The sequence below is a fragment of the Calonectris borealis genome, chromosome 15 (genome assembly GCF_964195595.1).
Source record: "Calonectris borealis chromosome 15, bCalBor7.hap1.2, whole genome shotgun sequence".
NCBI lineage: Eukaryota > Metazoa > Chordata > Aves > Procellariiformes > Procellariidae > Calonectris > Calonectris borealis.
Genome location: NC_134326.1, coordinates 1,778,238 through 1,805,846, shown reverse-complemented (window position 1 = coordinate 1,805,846; position 27,609 = coordinate 1,778,238). Strand labels below are relative to the sequence as shown.

The 27,609-nt window shown below is 49.2% G+C and overlaps 1 protein-coding gene across 1 annotated transcript in view; it reads right to left on the bottom strand.

The window, feature by feature from the left end:
- Positions 1 to 27,609, bottom strand: part of NRG2 (neuregulin 2) — a 176,795-nt gene that overhangs the window by 49,629 nt on the left and 99,557 nt on the right. The window contains exons 2-3 of the mRNA XM_075163967.1: positions 15,437 to 15,608; positions 3,382 to 3,500 (exon numbers count right to left, since the gene is read on the bottom strand). Coding sequence (XP_075020068.1) covers positions 3,382 to 3,500; positions 15,437 to 15,608 — 291 coding nt within the window. The remainder of the gene's footprint in view (positions 1 to 3,381; positions 3,501 to 15,436; positions 15,609 to 27,609) is intronic.

Here is a 27,609-nt window from a genome sequence, read left to right as displayed (position 1 = left end):
GAGCTGAGCACATGGAGCGATTTCCTCTTTATAAACCAGGATAGAGGGAAAGGCCAATGTCCACAGTCACCAGCTCTACTCAAGCCCGCTGGCAGCAACAGCCCCTTCCGGATCAAATCACCACCCTCTAGACGCACAAAGGAGAAAGCACCAGGAGCCTTCGCTGTGCGTGCAGCACCCTGTCAGAGACAGGGGGTGAGACCACCATGAAAAGGTAAAAGCAGAAAGAATTTATTACAAAAGTTTGATTTTTCCTGCAGTGTTTCACAAAGGCAGGGGAGGTGTCTAGAAATTTTCTGAGGAAAAAAAGAGTCTGAAACAGTCAAATCCCAGTGTGCCCTCATGCCCATGTGATACCAATATTAGACTACTCCATAAAGAGAACTGGGAAATGGGACATTTTTCTAAGAAAGCATCTAATTTACCTCAAAGTAATAAAAATCTGAAAACAGCACCAAAGCACAATACGTTTTGGGTAAGCCCAGAAGCATTTCCTCAGAAATTGACACCCTCCCAAAGCTTTTCAATGCAAAAGCATTTATTTCTGAGCCGGGGATTTTGTGGAAATACCAGAATTGCAGAGGAGGGATGAGGTGATGGGTTTGGCTGATGGGCATTTTCTAAGTGACAAGGGGTCACTGCACTGCAGACACTCCCTTTCTTAAGAAAATCTCTCTTCAACGTGGTGGTTTCAGTAATTTGCAACAGATCTGCATGGCTGAAAAGGTGCTCTTTTGAAACTGGTATAAACCGAAAAGTGGTAGTGGAACAGAGCAAAGAATACTTTGCAACGGCAACGCTGCCTCATCAGGCTGAGAAATTTTTACCAGCAGAGACTGAATCTCAGACTTTCACACCCATGGGCCTGAGGGTCTCATGTGTGAGCTCCTTCTCTGCCAGCCAGGACTCAAGTGGGCTCAGGAGCCTCCACCTCTGGCCTTTGCACCCCTGGAGGGGAACGGCGTCTGGGGCTGAGGACACCTCGTTCCTCCACAATGCTCATCTCAAGCCTCAACAGCTCAGGCCACCTCTTGCAATGCCACCTCTCTACAGGGGCACCCAGAGATGTCCCCAAACCTCGCCTCTCTGTATCACAAGATGTGGTGTTAGCTCAGGACTTTTTCCCAGTCCTGGATTCACCCACCTGTATCACAGCAACATTACAGGACCTCCCACAATACTGCTACGTGTCAGGTCAGAAAGCGTGCTTCCCGCAGACTGTTCCAGAGCATCGGTCCCAGCCAGCCTGCCCGGGACAGGCAGATGCACCATGTTCCCAGGGACAGGGCAGCAATGAAGCAGCAGAATATACAGAAAGAGCGATAGCTGGCGTGAGCTTCTGGGAGAGAGGGGAAGGCTCCAAGGGGAGGCCAGCTCGCGCACCTGCTCTGATTAATTGTTATAAACTGCTAGAACTTCACAGAGCACGGTGTTGAGACTTAGCCACAATAGGATCAGTGCTAAGGAGGAGAATGCAGGCAGCGACAGCACAAGTGGATTCAGAGACAAGCAGATGCCCTGTGGAGTTTCCTACTGAAAGGTATCACAGCAGAAGGGAGCTGGCAGAAGTGAGGAAAGCTGTCAAGGTCCCAAGAAGGCCCAGCAGTAAGGAAAGAGGGAGACTCCAGGGCAGCAAGTGCCTGGGCACAGATGAAGGCTGCTCGGCTCTGGGTAGCTCCAGGCTGAAGTGAAAAGAGAGTGCAAAGGGGGTGACAGAGCTGCAAAATCCTACAGCGACCACCATCACCTTGTTTACCTTTGCAGGGGACTACAACTGCTGTCCTGCCAGGTGACCTGCAGATAGCGGCAGCAAGGCGTGCGTGCAGCCGAGAGCGGCAAGCCAAAGGCGGATTTGCAAGGCAGCTTAGAGAATGGGTTCATTAAGGCACTGCCACAGCAGAGCACAGCAGGCAACCTACTGGATCTGCAGCACCTTGCAGCCTGCAGCTCCCACTAGGAAGAGGTACAGGCCAGATCTTTGGGTCTCTTTGGTGGCTTTTCAGGTCTCAACACATTTCTGGGCAACTCAGGTGTGTCCTCATACCCCCTGTGACCTGAGTGAGAGCAACCACCTGCCCTTGCCAGACAGCATGCCTTTGTCAGTTAAACCCCGGCCAATGCTGCCGTTACCTGCGCATGGGCGAAGGGGCAGTTCGAAGTTGTAGTGGCCTGATGTGCGTTTTCCTGGTGCCATAGGCAGTGTGCAGGATCAGAGCCTTGCAGCGGGCGCTGCTCAATCACGCTCTTCCTCTTGTGAAAGGGGGTTGCTAGCGACTGGGAAGGGCGAGCGGAGGACGCAGACAGGGCTCTGATGGAGGCACACGCTGCCCGTGCATGTTGCACACGGGGAGGGGGGGTCGCACATGCAGCTCCCAGTCAGAACAGGAACAGTTTGCATTGCAAAGGAGCGGCACTGCCTCAGTTAGCTTAGTCTGGACACCTTTCCTGTTGTGATTGGAGCAGTAGGGCTAACTTCACAGACGTGAAGCATGAAGGCATGGAGGTCTGAGCACGGATGGCCTTTCTCCAGACTTTGCAAGCACTGGGTTTTTACAGGCAGAGTAACTGAGGGGGAGGCTATGTGATACTGCAGCTCCAGAGAATAAAAGATTCAGGGCTGCAAACACTGCCGAGGCAGAGGTTAACAGAGAAAATAACGCCAGAAAGCAGCAGGAGAAAGCTACCTTGCTTCACATTTGACTAATGCTAATAAGAGCACAACAGAGAAACTGGATCACACCAAAGGGCTGCAGAGCAGAGAGCCCGGGCTCCCGCAGTGGCCCATTGTGAATGGCAGGAGGAAGAGCTTAGGAAACAGAGCTTGTACAGAGCCATCCCTCCCCTAGTCGCACCCTCCCGGCTTCTGGCAACCACTGTAGGGACTTTCTGAGCTGGAGGGTGCATCCAAACCATCATGTTAAGCAATATAATTATTATGACCAAGATAATAATAAAACCACCTAACCTCAGACTCCATCCGCTGAGCTCTAAGAGATGGAGCACACATTCTAGGATGAAAACCAGAAGCAACTTCACTCATCACAAAGCTATGGTTTAATTACTTGTCTTCTGGTCAGTTTTGCTTCTCAGAAACTCTTTAAAAAAAGAAAACATCAAGCCCACCAGCTTTCTTTCCTCCTTACCCCTTTTAAAAAAATACATAGACTGTAAGTTTATTTAAAATGTAAATTAACCACATTGCCAGTGACAGATAACAAAGATAAACATTTATGCTAAGCTGCATTTTTCTTATCTCCCAAGATTGTTTTACTCGATATCCTGAAAGCATGAAACAAAATACAAGACAGATCATGTGCAGAACCTACAGCTTTCTGCTTGAATGGCAGACAGCTCAAGACATTTGCTGGCTTCTTCACTTACCACTTTTCACATTCAGGCTGCCTTTTGCGGTGTCTTTCCCTAAAACGTTCTCCGCTTCGCAGCTGTACTCCCCAGCATCTTCCAGCTTCACCTTGTTGAACTGCAGTCTGGAAATCTTTCTGTTGAAAAGTACAGCAGACATTTCTTACTCGATTGCTAAGCATCCTCATGAATTGATAACCATTCCTGGCCCTGGTACGCTGCCTGCTACATCACCCCTTCTTGAGAGGATGGGCTGCCTGACCTCACAAGCCTGGTCAGGATTTGGATGAGACCCTTCCCAGGAATCACAACCACCATGATTTCCCACATGAACATCTCCCTCTGAACCCACTGTTCTTAGCATGTTGCCACGGTTTGGTCTGACACCCGCTCTCATTCGCACAGAAAGTCTTGCGAGGGGTTGAGCCCAGCATCCCAGCGCACAGACTTTCTGCGCTGGAGAAAAGCCACTTTACTGATGAACAGCGGGATCTGCCTGCGAGACGGAGACGTGGAGATGAGATGCATGTTCTGCACCTTCCTCAGCAAGGAGACTGAGCCGTCCGGTGCTTCACCGGCTGCGTTCAGCAGTGCCACACGCTCAAACGCAAACACCCACGGGCTCAGGGGGGACTCATCCCTTTCCAGCCTGCAAATCAAAACCCTGTGGTTTGACCTAGACAGCTAGCTTGTAGCTTCATCCGGGCCAACAAATAGAGCAAGCACTTTCTCTCCCCCAAATACACACACTCCAATGTACTACAAACATGTGGGGCTGAACTGCACACAGTCATTTTATCAGCCAGAAGTGCCTAGGAAGAGCAGAAGATGATGCACGTGATGATTGCCCGTGTCACCTAACAACCTCTGCTGCGTGCCTCATGGGAGAGGGAGCAGCTCTGCGGCAGAGCTCTGCGGCGCTACGGGGAAGACGAGCTTCGCCTTTCCCACCAGCTATGACTGATGTCTCATTCTCTGGGATGTCTCTCTGACTAATAGGCAAAACCTTTTGTTGCCTAGTTTAACAGTGATCTATAGGAGCCTTCAACACACACTGAATACTACTCATGAGACCACAGTGGGACTCCCACATTAGGCCCTCTGTTTTACTACATTTCCTTCCATTTTAGCCATCTTATCAAAAAACCACTCTGTGTACTCTTCTCGTGAGAACATCTCTCTGCTTGCCACCCCAAGCTTTTATCTCAGGTCTGTGTCATACAGTCGCTTTATTTAGAGACTTGGAAACACTGCCAGCTTTAGAAAGGGGTCCCAGCGGCCTATGTCGCTGAAGGCAAATAAAATTCCTTTTATGTGGAAAATAATCATTAGCTTTGGACATATTTGCAGTGTAACATGTGTCATCCGAGAAGGACTTTTCTCTGGGCTGTGCAAATCATCGTCCATAGGAAGTTCTTCACAGAAGCACACTGGCATCTTTTTAACACCCTGACATGCTGTTCTACTGGGAGGCACGGCGCAAGGACACAGCATGAACATCTCACTAGTTATATTAGTAAATTAAAAGCACTTGGAGACAACTTGGTACAGCTCCCAGGATACAGGCGCTGCCCTGTTTTACAGGATGCGGTCAAGTGTTCAATTGCACGAGTTTAGGCCTCATGCGGAGCAATTTTTAAATGAATGTTGACAGTACGCAAAGATCTCTTGAATCCCTCTAACCCTAGGTCTCCCCTAACCCACTGTGCAAAGCCAGTTATTTGGGCCAACGTGTTCCAACATGGGTGCCTAAGCAAGCAGGCTGATTCAGAGCGGTGCAAAGCTGCCCTGACTCCCAGTGCTGTACACTCCTCTGAATATTCTCAGGTCTCTTAGAGCAACCTGTGACAGTCCTGGCCATCGTGGTCCTCGCTGCTGTGATGCTTTAGGAGTCAAGCAGCACCCAAGAGACAGCAAAGCATTTAAGGGCCTCCAGGGCCTGTTGCTGCATCTTGCTGGGGGGTACGATGGGCGCCTGATGGCGGGGTTGGCTCTGTCGGGCTGTGGTGCCCAGCCCAGGACCGTGTTCCCCACTCCCTCCACAGAGGCAGGTGTAGGGACACTCGGCGAAGGGGCGAGGTGGGCTCCCGGTACTCTGCGTGCAGCCCCAACAAGGCTCCCCAGCACAGCGCAGCCGTTACTTTCTCTCAGCTGTCTCAACCCTCACTGACAGAATACACCACTTGTTTTATGAACCGCCCCTATGACAGGCTTGCAGCTATTGCTGCAACGCAGAGCGAGAAGGCAGGCAGCACGTGTTGAAAGCAGCTTGGAAGAGCGAGACTCTAACTCAAAGTCCTGTAGAAAACACCACCCTCGCACACCAGCGCGCCGAGGCTATCTGCCAGTGCAGAGCTGAAAGCATTAACGAACACGCTGCCTTCAGCTGCTGGAGGACAGATATTCTAATGATAATTGGCTGCATTGCAATCTCATACGCACAGCATGTTTCACCGTGTGCAGTAACTGGAAAAATCCACTACAGCCTTAAATATCACCTATGTACGTGATCTTTTACAGATAAAGGGTTTTAAGTCCCGAAGATACAAATTAGTAAGTTATTAGTGACACAAAAGGCTAACGAAAGGGGGCACACTTGACAGATTCATCTCCAAGAACAGGATGAGAGACATTTGGTCTTCTACCTGCAACTGGAGAGCAATGTGAGCAGAATAAAAACCAATGTTGGCATTTATAGCATACCAGCATCAAGGTGAAACCAAAGAGGATTATTTTGTTTTAATGCACAAGACTGTTGTCCTGTCAGAAGAGCTTATTTTTATTTTCCATCACAGTTTGTTGAAATTCTCCTGGATTGTAAGATCCCCTTGAAAAATCAAGGGCCTTTTCTTGTTTTTCATACCCCAGACCAATGGTGTGGCCTCTCTTGGTCTCCACACTGTGCTGTATAATGTCAGGTAACAGACTTGGGGGAGAGAGACGACGGGTACAGACGAGAATCAATTTTAGTGTGGAGCATAGCCACAGTAAAGAGAATTTCCCTATTCCAGGAAGCACTGAAACAGCCAGAGAAATACCTTGTTTCCTACCATTAGTCATGCGCCTTTTAATTCACATGGATAACGCCTGTGCACTAGAAGAACTGAACTGAAGGATGCAAAAGAGATTAGACCTTGCTTGATCTATGTGTGGCAAAGACAAAGATGACCTGTCTGTCTCTGTTCTATTTTACTATCTCCAAGTGCTACTGAAATACCTCAAAACTGCCTAGGAAATTGGATTTTCAGGCGTGTGTTCTTCCTCCTGCTGCCCCCAAGGGCGGGTACTTTGTTCACTTGAGGGCTGAGGCTGTTTTTACAGAAATGCCAAGCAGTGGCATACGAGGAAGTAGGTTGTGCACAGGCGTTTTGCACAAGTCCCCTGCTGCCCTTCTGGGCAGCGTGTCTCTTGGGGACGCCAGCCCCTGGGAAAGCCCTACTGTGTGCGTTCACAGGGGTGCCTGGCTGCCAGACGATGCCATTCTTCTGGAGGAAGGCACTGCCCTGGGCTGTTTGTTCAGTGAAAGGGCCAGGGTCACTGACAGATCCCATCTTTTCACTGCAGTGCAACTCCGTTGACATGTCTTTACTCCAGGGGAAAATCTGCCTCATTGTCTTTTCTGACCCTCAGCACATATGACTTAGCCACGCACTAATTATCTCCTGTAGTGCCAGTGGAGGAATAAGCCATGGGGAATATGTTGTCTGCGAGCTCTGGGGGATAGGATTCACAAGGAGACCTTCAGCCTGGCCAGAAGAAGATCCCCCCAAATACCTTTCTGGCCAAGAGAAAGGAGTCCCCCAGAGGGCAGTTTGGAGCGATGAGTAAATCACCCTCTGCAGTGCCAATCTCCAGACTACAATGGGAAACAGGGAGATCAGCCCTTGGCCGGGACCTACACAAAGATCCTGGCAAATTCTGGCCGGGAGGGGTGGCCTCATCTGCTGTAATTTAGACATCTCAGAGTTAGACATCTAAATGCGAGCTTGGGCCCTGAGGCCTCCAGTATAGTCAGAGGAAAAGAAACAGGCACTTCATCTCAGCCAAGGAGGAACTTTTCATGACAGGAGTCATGTTCCCACCAGCACTTTGGTCAAGCTTGAATCATTTTTCTCCTCTTCCCTACTGCCAAGTGGAAATGGGACCGTCTTCCCAGGTCATCTCCTCGCAAAACCATTCATGTCAGAGCGTGTGAGCAGGAGAGCAGCTGCCACGAGCTGCCTCCGAGACACCTTTGTTTTGCTGAGGACTCACTATTCCCTATGTGAGTTCAGCCGGTTCTGCATCATTCAGGACAAAAATAGCTCTAGGATTACTACTGTTGTAGTATTTTATTAGTCTTCTAAAAATAGGGTAGCTAACACATAAGTAGTAAAGTAGTCAAGGAATTAGCTGATGAAGAGAATTTGAGGACTACACCATATGTGGCCCCTAAATTGTCAGTGAAGAACACTGCACATAGTAAACACACCTGAGATCCTAGGAAAAGGAGATTCCCAAATATGACCCTTGCAAAGGACACACTGAATACACTGCTGTGGTTACCTATTAACTCCGTTCCTCTCTGTTTGCAGAGACAGCCGGTGGCAGGAGGCACACCAGTACTGCAGAGAGCAGAAAGGCCAGCAATTGCTGTAACGTGTACTGCTTACACTCCTGCCAAAGATTTAATTGGTGCCTATGCGCTGTCCTGGCACTCTGCACGGTGGTGCATTTGCCCTGAGAGAGCAGGTTAATGATTGGCAAGAAGATTCAGAATATCCAAGTCTTCAGCTTACAGTCAAGAAGTGTTGTCCAGCAACCGTCAAACATCAGGCAGCCCCGCTGGCTGGAGCAGGGGCTCTCAGTGCCTTGGTCTCGGGGAACACATTCATCTTCCCCAGCACGCAGTGGGATAAAATCAGGTAGAAGAGATCACTGCAGTGCTAAGCAGAGTGGGGATGGCCGTGGCAAAGCACCTCTGTCCGGCGGGGCAGAAGCGGCAGCCAGGAGCATCCTCTCCCCTGCACAGCCAGATGGAAGCCACCCCAATCTCTTCCCTGCCCTTCAGTTACAGAGCAGCACAACAGATCTGGGCAAGCCAGCTGTGCCTTGCAGTGCTTGAGAAAAACAAGTGGCCCTATGCTGGCTGCTGTGCACTCCAGGGCATGATCTGGCTAGCTGAGGATGAGCTACAGAAACAGCAAATGGGAAAGGGGAAAAAAATTGCCCTCAGGCAAGGCAATCAAATAAGAGGGGTAAGGAGAGGAAGGTTCGGACTTCTCAGCTCGGCCATCATCCCTTCTGCAGTGGGCGAAGTCCTCCTTCCTCCTCCCCTCACACCATCATCTGCCCCGTTCAATGTTTGACCTGCTGGGACTGTGGGAGAAGCAGGCGTGGGAGACAGCTAATGTCCTTGCGGGTGCCCAGGACAGGACCAACCATCCCCTGACCCCCTCTGCCTGCTCTCTCCTACCCCTGTCCCCCGACATTAAAGTGCTGTTCTAACCTGAAAAGCAGATTTGCCCCTTCTCTGCTCAGCAGTGCTGTTGTCTCTTTGTGCCCAGGCTTGGGACAGGCTGATTTTAAAAGGAAGACTTGACCAGTCCTCACTCTGCAGAGCTGACACTGACACTGGTATCAGAGTAAGAGCTGGAGTCCCTTCTGGGTCACGCAGCGTCAACAGAAGGGGAGAAGATCGATAAGTACGCTCCAAAGAGCAAGGTCACTTGTGCAATCCCCCTCCGTCCTCAAATTCAGCCTAGGGCCGCATCGCTGAATTGCCACAGATGTTCCCGCGATGGGAAAGGTGTAGGGCAACAGAGGCAGCGCGATGCAACCACACGCCAGTCCCTGGAGTGGACTTTGTGGCTGCTCTGTTGAGAGGCAAACCCCTGCGTGCTGCTGCTCTTTGTGCCAGGGCGTGAAATCAATAAATATGTAAAAGCTGAGTTTTGGGTTAAGGCTGATGCACAGACACGATATTAGTGCAGGGTCACTTGTATTACTTGTCCTGGAATTCAAGGCAATTGATCCACCCCACAAATGTTTCCTCCACCCCCAATGCCAGCATTTGAATTTCTTTGAGAAAATGTAGATCCTGGAGCAGTACTCTGAGGCCAGCTCAGAGCAGGTTCTTTCCCTGCTTACCGTGATATCTCACAGGAGCACCCTAGCAGCCTCCCAAGAGCCAGGGACCTCCCAGCACCAGATGTGGAACAGATACCTCCCTGTCCCAAAGCGCGTATGACCTCAATACAGAGAGGAGACACCCCTGGTAGGTGCAGCCACCACAGTGTGCAGAGGTCTCACTGTCTCAGCACTAAACCACAAGCTCGTTCTGTAGCAGGGAGGGGAACAGAGAGTCACTGCTGCCAGGAGGAGGCACAGAGGTCCTAGCTGGGAAGCATATCATGTATTAGATAGAGCCTGATATGCTGGGCAAATCAGAGGCAGGACCAAAACTTCAGGGATTGCCAGAAAGGGGGGAGGAAGGCCTTAGAGGGCCCTTAAAGCAAGGCCAATTAGTTTTAAAGAATCAGAGGAGGAGGAGAGGGAGGTGCCATGCTAAAAGCAGCTGTCGGGGGGGAGCCCTGTGCAGAGCACAGGAATGGAGATAAGCAGAGCCAGGCTGCAAATACTCAGATCAGGAAAAAGCATTTGTGGGAACAGAGGTCATGGGAAAGGGATGGCACCTTCAGATGGACAGAGAACTACCCCTCCGAAACCTCTGCGAAACGTATCACCATGGTGGTGCACGAGATTCAGTTACAGTTTTGGGGCTCCTTTCTGAGTTTGGAGCCTTTGGGATGCATGTCATTCTTTTCTTCCTAAGTCATTTTTCTGCAACTGGTACGTGTCACAGATCCTCACCAGTGCCTGGTCCATGAAGTATAAGGGGTCCTGGAAAATTCATGCCTGTAGGTATATAATGTGCTGTCCCAGATGCACTGCCGGCAGCCTCAGCCCTCCTTCCCCAAGGCAAAGCGTTCTAACTTAAACTGGATGAATGGGATTCCAGCTCATGTCTCAATGAGTGCTTCAACCTAATCTGTGACATTTTGCAACCGCAGTGGGCTAAGGTCTGTAGGGAGAGATTTTTTTTTTTTTAAGCAGCCAACATCACTGGAAAAACCACACAAAATTTCAGGCACATAAAGCTCCTTCCACCTCTAAGTTTGCACACACCATCAGCTGAAGCAGCCCAGCATCTGACCGTAACTTGTTAGCCACTATAACTCAGTCAAATTTGATTAAATGCCCATTCCCTGAATCTCTTAGGAGCCCCAACTTGCAAAGTTTGTGGATTGTTCTAGCTCAAGACCCAACTGCTTCTCCTTTCAGTTCTCAAATTCCCTGGTTCAGTCCCAGGTGCATTGGCCAAGATGATGTCCATCATGTCCTTTAAAACAACAAACAGACAAACAAAGGAGATGGTCTCCTTCACACCCCACTCCAATAAAGTGCCTTCAGCAGCTAAAACCAAATCCCAAATATCGGAGACTTATAATGAGAGTTAGCAAGGCAGAAGCTCCCCTGGTGATTATAACAACACCGGTGCTTGAGAAGAGCCTTAGCTTCAAGGCATCTGGAATTGCTCTTGCAAGATCCATTGTCAAATGAGCTTTTTCCTTTGTTTAAAAATGTCAGCCTGAAGACCCCTGCCAGAGTGGTGGTATAGCCTGCTTGGGTTCACTCTGGCTCCCACAAGGCTTCAACAGTTCTCTTTGCCCCTCCTTGTCTCCAGGCTTAATTAGGAAATCATTTCTCTTTATTGGCACTCTCTTTCCCCTGCTGCTTTGGCATTATTATTTTTTTTTGCCTTCATTCCAGAGGAGTGAGCTGTACAGGGAAGACCACAGCCCCATTCATTGTGGGTGGGGAATAATCTACAGCAGGGAGCTCTACAAGGAAGACCCCAGCAATGAATCTGCCCCAACTAGCATTGCCGGAGGGACTACTGTACAGAAACAGGAGAGGAGGGTATCCCTTGGCTCCACTTACAGGCTAACAATAGGGATTCCTGGTGATACTGAAAGTAGGACACTACTCCCAAGGGATGTCATATGGTCAGCCTGTCCCAAACTGAACTGCCAACCCTCTCCAATCTAATGATACGCCTACTTCATCACCCCAGCAATCTCCCTTGGTAAAAGAGCACACAAAGAGAAGAGGCTGTAAGGACAGCCACAGCTAGGAGACTACCAGGCTCCTGGACCCCCTCTGAGTCCGGCTGAAGATCTACGTGTCTCAGGGCTGAGCCCTGAGCACAGCCTGAAGTGGGGTAGGTTCTCTACACCTCCACAAACAGAAACTCCCTTGGCTTTCTCCACAATTGGCATTTCACCATTTGCCAGGACAGCCAGAGAGTCAAAACCCAACCTTAACTTCTTGGGAGCCAGCAGCCTCAACCACATCTCAGATGCACTCAGCAGAAAATGGTATCACTTTGGCAGCAAGAGTGAGAGCCACTCGCTGTGCTGTACTTGCACTACTGCATGCAGTTCTTTCTGGGTAATTTCTCCAGGTTCCCCATCAACTGTGTTTTATTTAAATTGAGCCAGAGATAAAATTCCAGCCAATAATTTCTTCCACCTTAAAGAGAGGTTTCCTCTTCGTGCAAGCCAGGCTTGCCCCAGCCTGCTACTAATTACAGATGGAACACGCAGTTCAGAAAGGAGGAATCAGAATTGTTCCCCTCCCTCCAGCAAATACCCATTGAAAAAAACCAACTCCTTTGCCTGATGGCACCAGAAGTTTTGCCGGTAAGTTTGAAAAACAAGAGGGAAGATGATTGATGGAAAAGCTGAAGAGCTGACATGCAGTTAACTGCTCCTCTCCTCCTTACAACATATACTTCCCTTATTTTCAAAGAGATCTCCTGCTCTAGGAAGGCCAGTGGGATCAGATGAAAACTTGATCACAAAAAAAAGGGCTTCAGTCACGCTTTCTAGTTAGAGATCTCAAGGCTCTTTAAACACACAGGGAGGAAAGCCAGGCACAGAGCGGTAGAGGAATGAGTCACAGAGGGCAACCATGTTCTTTTTGTCTCCCATCCCAATCCTCTGCGTGTCGTCTAAGACCGCAGAGTTGCAGACAGAGTCCGACACTGCGCTGGGCCCAGCTCTGCTGGGGACTCACAGGGCCAAGGGAAACACGACTGACAACACCTCCGCTTCCTGGCAGGGCTCATTTTGCCTGGCTCCAGCAGACAACACCGTTAGGTCTTTGGATCAAACTTTTCAAGAAACGATCCTGTGACCTGGCCAGGTGCTGCATAGTCCGTTCAGCTTTTTGCCTTGTGTACTTTCTCTATGAAAGTCCCTCCTGGGTGCTTTATTTCTAGCTCTCTGGAAACCCCACTCCACTCTGAACTAAAAGGAAGAGCAGAGAATTATCTGGAGACCAGTGTTATCTCTAAGCGGAGCCGGATGTATAAACCTCATTATTCTTGAATTAATCATCATACAGTAAGACTTCCTTTCTGTTTAGGATGCTTATCCTTCCCTGGAGTCCCCTCCTAACATGCTGGAAGTAATAATGTACACCCATATCCCATGTCCAGTTTTGGGTCCCTCTCCTAAACTCAGGCCCACTAGCTACTTAATGGAGATATGCAAAGTCATGAGGGCTCCCCCGATCCTCAGCCTGCATGCACAGAGCAATTTTTAATGTTTATTGCTGCAGTCAAGACCAGAAGGAGGAGGTCCAATGCCAGTGAGCACTCTGCCCTGGAGGTGTTTTCAAGCACTGAGACGTAGCAAACCCAGAGGAGAGGAGAGCCTGAAAGCTGAGGATGCCAGACCGGGTGTGTGCAGACCCATCCAGATCTGCTTGGAGAAGTGTTCCTGCACTGCTGATTGCTCAACAAGGGGCGAATGGTCAACAAGGGGTTATGGTCTCAGAGCTGCCCCAGCTCAACAGCTGCTTGAGTCTAGTCTCCGTAGGCAGGCCCCAGCCCCAGACAGGCAACCTCTCCACTTAATGGCATGTTTTAATGGCAGCAGGGAGCAGAAGCAGGGATGGGAAGCGATTCTGGGGGCAGATCAGCAGGGGATGCTTTGGGCTCACACCTTTGCTGCTGAGGGAGCCTCAGACACCGGAGGAGGCAGGTGCTCCGCTTTCTTTAAAATGTTTATCCTTGGGTTTATTTTGCCAGCAGGAAGCACTTCTAGCACGCACATGTCTTTGGCCTGTCACTGGCAGGCTGTGAGCCAACGTGTTGTCATGGAAACTGGTAAATGCAAAATTATGACTTGACAGCAGTGTCCTGAGGAAAGAGGATCAACCTTCTTCCATATGTTTTTGTCCCTGACCCAGGGAGTGCGTGCCTGCCCTGCACCGCTGTGGGTGGGATGCCATCCTGTCACAGCTTCGTGCTGGACATGGGGTGCCAGGAGGCAAGGAAGGACTGTGATCTCTGGGAGCACAGCAGGGAAATGCTGCAAGAGGCGCCTCTTGCCATCGCCAGGATCCCTCCCCAGGGAGTTTTGCTGGGTGTTTGGTCTGGGGCTGACTGCGCTCAGGCTCTGAGGGAAACAGCTCCCCAACATCCCTGCGAGACCCCAGTGCCAGCGAGCTCAGGGTCCCACAAGCTGCCTGCCCGCAGGGATGCCGTGTCCACACGGGCTTCCCACGCCTGGCCGCAGTGGGTGGTGCAGACATTCCTCCAGGGCATCCCAGCTCCAGTACCCATCGGTAAACAGCTGAGGCCACAGGGGCCACAGAAATACTGAGGGCAACGGAGCGCAGAGGCAGGCACAGTTCTGCCCTACCTCTGCTGCCTGCAAGCCCAGCCAGCCCTTCCTGAGCAGACGGCGTCCACCAGACACGAGCCAGTTATCCTGCATCCGCTGGTGTTTCTAGCCTAAGCCTTCCACCTCTCTGCCTCATCCCAAAAGAGCCACGAATCCGAGTTATTACGAAGGAGGTTAACCATTTTGGGTGTGACTTTGAAATCAAAATCAACAGGACTGAAATTAAACTGGAGCAATTGACGATGACCCATTCAAGCACTAACTGATTTTTCTAACTGATTTTTTAGTGGCTTCTAATTTTAAAAATTAATACTCTATCAGGTCCATAATGAGGAGAGGTGAGCTATTTTTCACACACTCAGACATAATACATGTTAGCAAAAGAATTCGTTTCAAGTTTTCCAAGGGGTCGGGCAGTCGCAAGCTGACTTTCCTGCTGGCGAGGTCAGGATATATGAACGTAAGCATAGTCACGATTATGGAATAATTTTAAGATACATCATATGCAAATATTTGGCCTTGAAAAATATCAACATGGATCCATTTAAATCAATTCCCAGTGACAACCCCTTAGCTTAGACACTGGGGCCTATTCCTCCCGGTGTTTCTGCCCTGCCTGAAGAGGCGTCCCTAGGACGACACTGCGAGCAACTGCCCGAGAGCTTCTCTGCGTGGGGAGTTTGGGGCAGCCACGATGGAGCTTGCCCGGGGTGCAGTGACGCAAGGGCTAGTGTGAGACAAGGCTGCGGCGGGTGACTATGGGCCCTAATCGGACAGTATTGTGATGTGCTCTTGCATCCCTGCAGCTGCCTTACATGCTTTCGAGTCCAGGAGATTAAATTAAATTCAGGAGAGCACAGAGCCATGCCTCCCACACTTATGCAGGCCTGCTGTTGGCTGGTGGGGCGACTGCTGAGTTTGGATAGCTTCTGCATTCCAACCCCTAATCACAAAGCAGGGTTCACCCCAGGTACCTGAGCTGCCTACAACCAGTCTGCAGCTAGCAGGGAAAGAGTTATCTCCCCAGGTCACTGGACGCCCGTCTCAGGTATCCAGTGACACCGTTACCCAGGGAGAGCCCCACCTACAAACCCAGCATCTCTGCTGTGCATGCCTTGCTCCTCTCTCTACGCTACTCTTTGAGGAAGCTGGGAATCTTGCTCATTCTCCCGGTCATGGCAAATGGGCTGTGCGTGGTCCCGTGACTCTGAGGAAGCATCTCAGTATCGCTCAGCAGCGACTGGGAGAGCACAGCACCACTTCTAGCCAGACGGTCCCCCGGACCCAGACACTCAGCGTTAGTGAGCAGAGGCAGAGCAGCCCCGTAGCATACTTACTTCCCATTCCCATACTTGATCCGGATGTCTTTGCTCTTCTTCAGCTCTTTGCCATCTTTAAACCATTTGTAGGACGGCTGAGGGTTTCCAGCAGTCGCCTCACATTTCAGTGAAATCTTTTCACCGACATGAACGTTTGGGCTTTTCAGTTTCTTCAGTTTGGGAGGGACAGCTACAAAAAGAGAAACCAGACAATGTGAAACCTGCCTCTTTCAGAGGCTGCGCGCAAGCGATGTGAGCCCACCGAGCCCCCTCCCCTGGGAAAAGCGCTTGCTGCCCCCCCGGAGAGGGGCTGCACGCCAGCTCGGCTCCCCAGGTTTTACGAGCACACAGGCAGGGAAGGAGCATGGAGTCAGAAACATCCAGGTGGGGAACAGAGGGAGCCCCCGGGTCTGGCCCACTCTTTTCTCTGCCCCAGGTGGCCAGACTCGACTGCTCCACGGCTGCCCTTACTCACGCAGGCAGGACCTGTCTCCTGCCAGCGCGGGGGTTTGCTCTGCTCTCCAGGCTCTCCCACCGGGCCAGAGCCAGGGATGCAGGAGCTCAAGCTCTCGGAGACTACTTTTCCCTGCATCCTGTCATTGCTGCCGAGGATTACCAACCCCTAGACGACCTCTGCCACTGCTGACGGGCACGCTGCCAATCCCACAGCCCCACCAACCACAGCCGGAGCCTTTCGCTGGAGAAGGAGCAGAGGCAGGTCACGGGGAGCGGTCCCCTGTCCCCCAGCAGTGTGTGCCACTGATGCTCCGCGCCTGCTGCTAAGACGGGTGGTCATTCAGTACGACAGCGTCAGCAGCAGAGCAACAGCCACTGAGATGGACTGCAGTGCAAACCTCCACACATAAAGGATTAGAAGGAGAGGGACAGCTATTCTTCAGGTTGCAGTTAGAAAAGTGAAAGAATAAAGCAATTTAAAAAGGTCTTAGGACCTGCAATGTCAGGCTGGCCAGCAGCGTTTCCAGTGTGAAGCCTCGGTCTGCATGTGAGCTTTCCTGGGTGTTTCAGAGAGATGATTTTACCACGCACCTCGAACACCAGGCAGAGAGGGAGACACTTCTTATCAATCTCTGCCAGGCTTTATATTAACCCTGACAAGAAAGGATTAGCAGGCTTGCAATTTTTCTTTCAACTGACAGCTCTGCACTCTTCTAGATCCCTTTTTCATTCTCAGCGTTAATCTTAAAAAAGAAAATAGCAAGTTGCTGGTTTTGCCTTAAGAATATTGGTAACAATGGTTTCCACTTGTCTAAGATGTGTTACAGATAAAATATTTCCTCTGCCTAATATGCGCAAGCCATCTTTTAATTGCCTAGTGCATTCTGATCTTGCGATACGGAAGAGCAATCAAAGGAGGAGGAACTGGATGGGTTTCATTAGAGCAATCGCTATTTTATAGACCTTTGTATGTTTCCACTCATTCTTCATGCCAAGCTACGTTATCGCAGGTTGGTTTTATTTAAAGACTGTTTTCACTGAAAGTGATCTTATACAAAATAAAAAGCACAGCAATCATCAGGCACATGCTCCCGCGGTACGAAGCTCTGAGGACTCTCATATTCCTTTGTTTTATGTGCGAGCGCATGAGAAGCTAAATTGTCCTTAATCAAAAAGATACAAACATGGACAGAAATGGAACAGTTCAGAGTGACACAAATTGGCTAGGCAAAGCTCACAGTGACTGAAAGGTAAACCCAGAAACGTCTGCGACAGTGAGAGGAGAGGTGCCTGGCAGCGCGTGGGTGGTAACGCAGCAGGTCTGGCCCCAAGCACGCCAGACCTTCCGCTGACACAGAGCTGCACAGCTACGCTGGCCCCAAGGCACAGAAGCAAACCTATGACCCAGGAGTGCAAAGGAAGCATGTTTAGCACACCAAGGAAAAAAGAATAAACCCTACCAAATATTCTTCGCGACTGTCATCTTTGCACACCCAAGCCTGCTGCAGGCTCCCTAGAAACCTGTGCCACAGGCAACGGGATGGGGAGGGCTGCACATGTGCTAATGGGGCAGGGACAGCACAAAAACCAAAACCGGCTTGGACAGCCACAGGCAATTGCTTCAGGCTGCACACTGACGTCTTGCATTGCTTCCTAGGTCACTGTGCTTTGGCACAAACAGAGAGACTTCTGAACAAAAACGACCTCAGCTTTCCCCAAATTTCAAGAGTTCTGTGAAAATCCAAGGTGTCCTGGGTTTTGTGAAGCCAATATCCCTGATCCTTGCCTGGAAATGGGTCACCCAGAAGAGCAGGAAGGCAATGAATGGAGAAGAGAGCTTGTCTCTTCTCGGAACACTGTGCATGGAGAGCCAGGAAGGTAAACAGGACCGTGCTTTTATAGGGGTCATTTTGGGGAATAGAGAAATAGACTCTGTCAAATATTTATTCTGTCTGAATGTGTGTGTCGGTTGGCTCCTATTGTACACTGAGGTCACCCTGTACCATGCCAACAGTATACATATGCCTTAAAAACTGGGAAGGTCCTGACCTTGGCATTGGTGCATCTGCTTCATATTATTTCCAGGCTTGCAGTCTGCAGAATTATGAAGCAGGCAGCACGGCCTGGGAGAAAGATGTGTCAGCCCTGCCCCTCTCCCCAGAAAATGCTGGCAAGAGCAGAGAAAGCCCAGAAACCTGGAGATTGTTGAAGGAGAGGGCCAACGACAAGCAAGAAACCTTCCAAGATCTCTATTCTCCGGTTCCTCCCCACTGACGTGAATCACATCTCACCCAAACCTATGCACCTCTTGCACCTTGTGCTCTTGGCCACTCATGATAAATTACATGACATTTCTAAATAGGCAGATCCAAAGAAACATATGCCAAGCGCGGCAGAGATGGAGCTGACACTCACACAGGGCAGGGACTCTGCCTGCATCGCACCCCTCCAGCAGAGAGTCCTGCCCAGAAAAAGGGAGGAGAACATGTTTCCTCCCCAGATTGCACGTCTTCGACTGTCTCACTACAGGAGGGAAAGAGACTGTGCATTCAGCTCGCAAGCCACACTTCATGGTTTGTAATTCCCTGGTTGAATCAGGCAGGCCCGTGAAAGGGGAATCCAACCCAGAAATATTTTGGACTGTGTCTGGGAAAAGCACCGTGCACAAGGAAACAGAGCTGTGCTCCTGACGCCCAGCACGTCTGTGCGCCTTACTGCTCGCAAGTGTGCTTGGACAGCAGCACGGGAAGAGCAGGCAGAGCCCCCAGCCTGGGGACGCAGCATCCGGAGCCACGCACGGGCTGCTCCGGTCGAAAGCAAAGCCCAGCCTTGGTCTCCTGGAAGGGCTGCTCTGGGCTGGAAAGCCTCTCTTCAGAATTCCTGCATCTTTTAGAAAAACACAGAAATCTTCATTTAGAGCCATCAATTGCTGATGAGTCTGCTTAATGCCAGCCAAAGACCTTCCACTGTTTTTTATTCATATTGTTTAAACTGCAGCCCTTATTCCTAGCCTGAATTTCTCTAACTTTGGCTTCCAGCCAAGAGATTTCTCTGCCTTTCTCTGGTAAATTTGAATCCCATCTAGCAACCAGAAACCTATTCCCTTTTTAGGTACTTGTAAACTACGAATGAATCACCTTTCAACCTTCTCCAGCAGTAAACTAAAGTAGCTTGAGAGACCAAAGCAGCACACAGAGTGCTAATACTGGAGTATGTCAAAGACAAAGTCTTACATTTTGGTTCATTTTCAGCTCCAACGTCGACCGATTTCCTATCTCTGCCCTGTCCAAAACACAGAGTTGCACCTCAGAAAGTCGCAAGCTTGGTTCAAACAGACATGAAGATTTTAAAAGTGCCCCCTTTCTTTAGTGCTCTGAACATTTTGGGTCATGTTAATCTCCTCCCTATTTGGTACTTTTTCAAACATGTTGGGAAAACAAAGTCACTAGCTTCATACGCATCCCTGGCAAACAGTCTCAGATCTATACCAAGCGGGGTCCAGGTCCAATTTCCCCATGTTTCCACCAGCTCCCGGCTTCCCAGCCCCCTCCGCACAGGTTACTGCTGCTCAGATGTGGCTAATACAGCTTTTGCCAGCGCCAAAACACCGAACCAGGGCCACCCAAGTCACCCCATCATCCTGGCGCAGGCTGAGCTGAAGCTGCCGTTTCAGGTCCTCATCATCTGAATCTCACGGCTCTGGTCTGCCGGCGCGTGGCCTCCTCCACGGCTAGTTTAGCAACACACACCGCGCAGCCATCGCTGCCGCTGGGTTCACGGAAACGGGGAGGAGGTTTTTGGCTGTGCTTGTCAGGCTGAGGCTACAGGTAGCTTCAGGCAATCATTTTATCACCTTAATGATTCTATGATTTAGGATCCATATCTCTGGTCACCTTACAATCCCGTCAACCCCTCCTTTATCCGAATTCGAGTCTCCTCTCCGTGGGGGTGAAGAACCACCAGCCTCACAAAGCCTGAGGTGTTGGACAGAAAAAGTGGCTGCACTCCAGGCAATTTTTCTAGCAGACAACCATGTCAAGGGTATGCCGTGCTGCAGAAAGGAAGGTTTAATCCTGGTAGAGCTGAGACCAACAATAAATACAGATTTCTTACAGGTTTTTGCACACTCCAAGGTCAGATGAATCCCAAGCAACCATTAGATCCCAGCCTACAATTGTGTAGGCTCTTTTGTGTAAACCAAGAGAATTAACCCTAAAACGTGCCGTGGCCAGGATCAAGAAATGCACACAATTTCCTAACCTGTTTCAAGAGCCATGTTTCACTAAGAGGCCTTTGCAGGAGAGGTTTGCCTTCTGACAGCAGTCCTGGCACCTACTGCCAAGTTACCACCTTCTCATGGAGAGGAGAGGGTTGCAAAAGTCTAAAAAATTGAGCTCTAAGTTACGCCATATGAGTTGCTTGAACATCCACCATCAAAGGACTTATATGTACACACTGCTTTAATTAATTCACTTCTGATTACATTCGATATTACATTGAAGTACCTTGATGATAACAACACCTCTGTTACTTCTGGTACCTGGAGTATGCCTGAAAGCACCTTAGAGCCTCAACTCAAAACACCACTAATCGTAAACGGGCAGAGTGCCCAAACAGAGTCCAACAATGGAGCAATAACAAAACCACATCCCACCCACAAAGCATCATACATAAACAACCCCTCAGCAGTATAAAGCAGAAGCAAGTCATCCTGGGAAAGGTGCTCAGTGAACTCTTTAGCAGCCAGCAACACCAGCCACAAACACTGCTTCAGGAGCTCTCTTGCTCACTGTGGGAGATCCTCCAGAGCGGTCAATCTACAGACACATCTGGGATCTCCGGGCAACAGACGTCATGAGCAGACGTGACTTATCTTCCTGGCCTCCTCCAGAGGACGCAGTGCCAACCACTGGAGGCTCCCCCACGCTGCCTGGCACACGGGGGATGGCAAAGCGTTTAGGTAGGTGGATCTGGAGAACTGGGAGGACAGGATCCTTCTGTGTCTCTCTGAGCAGCTGAGGAAGAAGGCAACTTAACTTGAATTCCCATGGCCATGGAAAAGGGAGGCTGAAAAATGCTTTCTCATGGGAATGGGGGGAGATGCGAGGAGTGTTAGGACCTACAAACTCACAGGTGATGCCTTGACATGCCTACATCGGAGCAACGGCTTTCAGCACCCCCCCCCACCCGACTGTAACCCTCAGGTCAGGACACCCCTCCTCTGCCAGAAGGGGAGGGAAGCTGCACAGGTGATCTCTTGGAAACGCGCTGTGTTTCTCAGACTGCCCAAGCCATTGGCCCCAGGACAGCCCTTCCACACAGGTACCAGGGCTTCCAGCCTCTGGGCTGCTATGCTGGGGTGGAGAAGCTGCAGGAATGGCAGTGTCTCCAAGGGTCTGTGCTCCCCGTTCTCAACGGGGAAATCTGGACATCCAAAGGATGCTACAGGCACAGTCCTTGAGGCTTCCAGGCTCCTTGCCGTTGAAGTACAAGATCTGGATGTATGACACCCGCCCAAGCCATGTATCAAAGGTTGCTATTCCCTAAGCTCCTTCTGGAGAGTCCCCACCACTTTGCTGGTCAAAGTCTCACCCGCAGGAGTACAGGCCTTCCCTTTTACGTAGGGCACCTCAGATGGGAGAGTTGCAATGTTCTTCCAGACAGAAAATTCCAGAATTCATCTTTCCATGGGAAATGTTTTGCAGCCTCAACTTGCTCCAAATTCGAACACAAACTTTTGGAAAGATGGCAACTGCTTATCAAACAGAATTTTCCCCATTTCTGTCATCTCTACTACAAGGTGAGGACACATGTCCCTGGCACAGGGCATCACCATGCAGGTCTGGAAACCAGCCATGTCTTTGTGGGTCAGCATGCTCTGCACTGGGCTAATACATCTTACTTCTTGGCTAATGCACCCCTACTGCTTCTGGTATGTTTGCTCCCTCTATGGTTTTTATCCGAGGTGATGCTCCTTTGGTTCGTGTTTGCTTTGGCCTTTATTTGACAAGGAGACAAAACTGAATCTCAGCAGCAGCAGCAGCAGCAGCTCCTGCCCACCTTGACTCTGACCGTTTCAATACTGGCTGCAAATGCCAACTTGTCAAAGAGGGGCCTGCTCTGAAGAAAGCTCCCTCCAGCCAGAAGGAATGGAAACATGGGGTCCACTTGAAAAAAAGCCTTGTTTAACACTTTACATGCTCTAAGTGTTTGTCCTCCTTTTTTCTGCATTTCTATAGAGAGGGTAAAACCGCAGTCACTGCTGTGCACCCAGGCAGGCTGTGGCATCTGCAGCTGGGACTCTGCACGGAGTTCAACTCTTTGGTGGCAGGGTCAGAAGAACTCCTCTGAGTCTGTGCCCCTCCAATGCCCCTGGGGGTAACAGGGCTGTATTTAACTAAAGCCCTATCTGAAACATGGGAGAGAGTGAGAAAGCCCGGCTTTATTCAACAGATGGACACAACCTCCACAAACCACACACAGTCCAGAGCCTGCGTGAGAGAACCTTAATGTCAAACTGACATATCGCCCTATCCCAGCCTCTGCCGCAACCCACTGGTGGGTAACTACAGGCTCCAAATCAAGAATATAAAATATAATATAGTATCTGTGATATGCTTTATGCTTAGGCAACTTATATTTCCAGTGTATGGAAAAAGGATGATCAGACTTTCTCACAGCTGTTAACGTGACTGTCTTTTTACACTGCAGCAGCTCACTCAGATCTCTGCGTCCTGGGCAGGGGTACATGGCAGGTAAACCACAACGTCAGAGTTAAATTTCCAAGGGGCAGCATTCTGCTGTAGCCACTACTAGGCCTTTTAATTAACACATAGCCGTGTTTCTCTTGCTAGATCTGTGATGGTAGGGACTCCACTGTGGGAGCCAGCACTAGACGACGTGGCTTACTTTGGGCATTTACACCTCACCTCCACTGTCCATAGGTCTACCTGTGCAGTAACTGCAAAGACATAGGCTTCAGCAAGGGGTTATGAATAACCCAAAGATCTTCAAGGGCACGGGAGAAGTACTCTGTGCCTAGCGTGCACCATGCTGCTGCGCCCTTCCCGCAGAGGTACACCAGCAAGAATCAGAAGCATATCCTTGTGTTCCTGGGAGACGTCCCACTTTGACAGATGGAGACACTAGGTATGACAATGCAGGAGCCATTCCTCCAGGTCCTAGAGTGTCTGCTGAGGACATCTACCCAGCTGACTCACAGAGAATAGACAGTGGTATGGAGAGGACCCAGATGACTGGAAGTGTGAAGATGCTGAAAAGACTGAGATCAGCAGACCTGAGGTGGGAATGAAGCTTGGAAACTTTGCTGGAGCCAGAACAACTGCATTATTCTTCCCTATATGTCCCATAGCATCCCTACCACACAAGTTCTTTTCCCTTAACTAGGTTCCTGTAGCCCTCTATCTCGGGGAGGAGGAATGACTACAATGCCAATCCACAGCACTATATATATTTAAAACTGTGAGTTACAACAATCAGTATTTCCATGACCGTTCCCATCGGCCAAAGAAAATTGACTAGAAAGTCACAAGCATGTTTGCTGATGTAGGTTTGCTCTCTATAGGATCCCTCTGGCAGCTCAAACCACAGGAGAAGATGCCACAAAGCCAGCAAGTTTACTCTCCTCTTACAAATACTGGCTCCACTTACATAAAAGAGCAACTGATAAATTCCTCCTCCTCTGTCTTTCTCTTTCCCACACTTAATATTTAGTTATTCTTCTTTCAAGTGAAAGTTTTGAAATTGGTGTATGATTTGGTCCAGAGCCCTAGGCTGAAATCTCAGCTCCATTGACATCAATGAGCATTTGGTTGCTGGGCAAGGATGTCTTCCCAATACCCAGGCTTTTCACCCAAATTGTTAAGACAGCTAGGGTATGCTTTTATCACAGATTAGGCAGAAACGCTGGAGGTGCCCATGCACATGGCCACTGAAATGCTTACCTGAACAGCACAATAGCTACAAGTAATTCACATACAAACATCCAATGTTAACATCCAGGGCTGAAGTGCTTGGATTTGCCAAACCTAGTACTCTATGAACACTAGCTGGTTTGCAAACAATGTAATTGGAGTAGAATTGCTATTGTGTTTGTTTGTTTTGAATATTTTTGGCCAGGAAGTTGTCCTGGAGGTATAGTTGAGCATAAGTGGTCTGGTGGAAAAATGTCATTCATTCTGTTCCTATTAAAACCAAAAACAATAGCCACACAAAGACAGCAGCGACAATTTCTGCTCTTCATGCCTCTAACAATGTGTTTTCAACCCTAAAGGCAACATCTTGTTTGTACCCAATTGATTCTGGGATCATATTTTATATAATCAAATATATCTTTGAACAAAGATATATTTTATGAACTGCTCAATTTCCAGATGACCTTGGAAACAGCAATTCATAAAATATAGCTTTATCTCTATCTTCACAATCAGCTAGAAAAATGGCCCACCCATACTCTGTGGACTGCCAGTCAAGACCCAGCCAACAAACGAATTACCCAGAGCATCCAAAACTTTAAAATACATTAATTCTTTGTTTCAGCCACTGAACACTAAGCACAAATTACTTGCCCTGGTACCCTGGTAAAGACCTGGGTGGCATCCATCATCTTTCAATCACCAAAGGAAAGTGTAACCCTCGCCCCAGGAGACAAAACAATCTAAGTTAGCAAAAAAAATTGTTTCATTAAGTTTATTATGAAATCTGTACATGAAACCACATATAGACCCCTTACGGTCATGGCAAAACTGAAGGCTATATTTCAGGTTACAGGGGAGGATTTGCTAATGTAAAATGGCCATTAGTGCAATCATCGTCAGTTCCAGAAAGGGATGAAAAAAAACCTATTTGGTGTTTTACAGCTCTATCAACCACAGGAGTCTTTCTTTAAAACATGGGGAAAAGAAGCTCTGTTAAAGGGAAGATGAAATTCTTTTAACAGAGACTGCCTGCACTGCCTGGGCTCTCCCAATGACGAGAGGACAGAAGACACACCATCATGGACTGGTGGGAGCATTGCAGGTAATCTTGCAAGAGCAAGAGCCGCTGCAACGCCATGGGTACAGAACAACGCCAAACTCCACCCACCAAGTCCTTCAGATAAATCAGCAAGAAGGACCACTACAAAAAGATAAATGCGACCGAGTCTCTGAGCGAGGCACAAGGTTTACCAAGTGAACCTTCCTCTCTCTGCCTAGCCCTGTCTTGTGCCCATCAAAGCTAGGTGTAAAAGCGGAGGACAGAGATGCACTCTTAGCTTTAGACAGCACAGCACTTCTGGACATCTCTTTCCTCCTCTCTCCATATATTGTATTTAAATGGAATGAGGACTCCAGAGGTGTTAAATTACTGAGAGGTGAGGTCTGAGGTCAGGAAGACCATAAACACACAGCACCGTCTGCAGCACCTGACTGCGGAGGGACTGTTCAAAGATGAGCAAAATCCCAGTGCACGGTCTGCCTCCTTCCCCGCCCCAGCAGACTTACGGGTGAGAGTCCGTTTTAACAAGTGTTTTTAAACACGCTTAACACCAGCACGTAGGGAAAAATCACAAAACTTGGGGCCAGTTACGAAGATGTAAATTCAGGTCAGGCAGAGGTGCCGTGAAGGTCAGATGCGGCAGCCCAGCTTGCAACGTGTTTTGGATATTTCGACCTCCCGGGAAGTCCTGGGCCAGAGGACGTCCCGGTGGGTCACACACGACCAGGTGGAAACACTGCACAAAGCAGGCATTCAAGGAACAGAGCACTTCAATGTCTGGACAAATAAATTCGATCAGCAGTCCCTAACATTGAAGCGGGGGGTTTTTAGCTTTTAACCTATAAAATCATACTCACTAGCATTCCGTGACAAAAGCCAACCACTTGCAGTCTTAATTACAATTTTTTTTTTTCCATGTCTCTGCTTACTTTGAAAGTTCACCATTGTCTCTGGTAGGGTTTTGACAAATCCACCAGAGGGTATTTCCAAAACAGAAAGCCGTGTTTTTATCGGGATCTCCCCACAAGAGACCCTGGGGCTTGCATTAAAGACTTGTTTGTTCTCTGTAATGTTATATTAGAAAGATTAAAAGTTTTTCTGTTAGTTCAAGAAATGCTTTAAAGCACTGGTACCAAAAGAACCTCAGACAGTGACCGCAGGTCTGTTTTTCATCCAAACACAGGAAAAGGAAAGAAAATAAAGATCATCCCTGAGAGAGCTTTTTCAAGGCAGCCAGATACATACATGCCCAAACCCCACCAAGTGTGGGTGGAACTACCACCCCATATTACACTTTTCTCCCAACGCCCAGGACGCCCTGGGTCTCTGCCGCTGCTGGAGCGACGGCCCGAGTCAGGCCGAGTTCTGCTCTCCTCCCACGCGTTGACCTCTTCGTTGAAAGCAGCAGGACCCTTTGCACAAGAGAACACGATCCGCAGAGCGGGGCCGGCCGCGCTCCGTGCCGGCAGCGCCCGCGCGCGGGCCGAGCCGAGGGAGCGCCCGAGCCCCGCAGAGAAGGGGCCACCCTCCTCCGTGGGCTGCGGGGAAGCAGCTAGCTGTAAATTCCGTTTGGGACTCTGGGCACTGCCCAGTGGAGACACTAACACAGCGTGTCTCCTGCCTTGTCCAGAGTGCGGCTTCCCAGCATTGTTCTGAATAGCTACGGACCCCCACTGAAGCGCAGCGATGGGTGGCTTACACTGAAATGTCCCCCAACCAGGCTGATTTACGGCTGCCAGGAGTCTCAAGGATGTCAGCTCTTCCTGATTAATTTTTTTATCCTTATTTTCCCTCGTTTTATATTTGAATATTGCTTATTGCAATATTCTTCAGAACTATTCTCTGGAAAGCCATACTGGCTAATTTTTGGCTTGTAAATTGCTCATGAGCAGTTTGTGGCTTGTGTTTAAAAAAAAAAAAATCAAGCAACTCTGGCTCATTTTGGTTGGATAAAGAGATTTTGTGGCCTCCATCAATTCTAGTCCCTGACAGCAGTGACAGAGCTCTTATTATCACAAACATACAGTTGCAATTTTAAAATTTGCTTCCTGTGACTCTTCGTTAAAATTTAATCAACAGTTTCTGCTTCCACAAACATTTCCGGCAGAAAGTTCACTTTATAGAATATTCACGGGCAACAAGTAAGAAGGAAGGTAAAGCAAATTTGAGTTTTTGATGTGAGCAAGCCCTTGCTGGTTGTCCAGCTACTCCACTGAAGGATTTAGGGAAGAGCAGCAAAGGAAGGTGTGACACAAGTAATTTTCTAGGAGATATTGCAGAATGCAAGCAACGCAAAACAAAGACCGATGATGCAGCAGCGAAATGTGGGTGAAGAAAAGACAATAGGCAACATAGTGGTGCCTCAAGCAGAAAAACTATTCTGAGTTCAAAATGGGTAGGAGTTTATGGGACCTGCTTTACGTCTAGCTGCGGATCACAAGGTGGGAACTTTCGCCAAGCTGGCCAACAGATCCTGCGCAACACAAACAACTTAAGGTGAAAACCAGAGTTCTGAACAAAAGATAGTTGTTGAGCAAAAAGCTATTAATAGTGCTGGGTTTTATCCCAGAAATGTTGCGTAAAGTGGGACAATTCACATCCCTTCTCTGTGCTCCCATTTCCTCTCTCAAAGATCCCACTTAATATATTTGGGGCAGGGACTGTCTCTTGTTATGACTCTGTGCTGTGAATAGCACAAGGGGAACAATGCTGCAGTCGGGACCTCTGGATGCCACCAC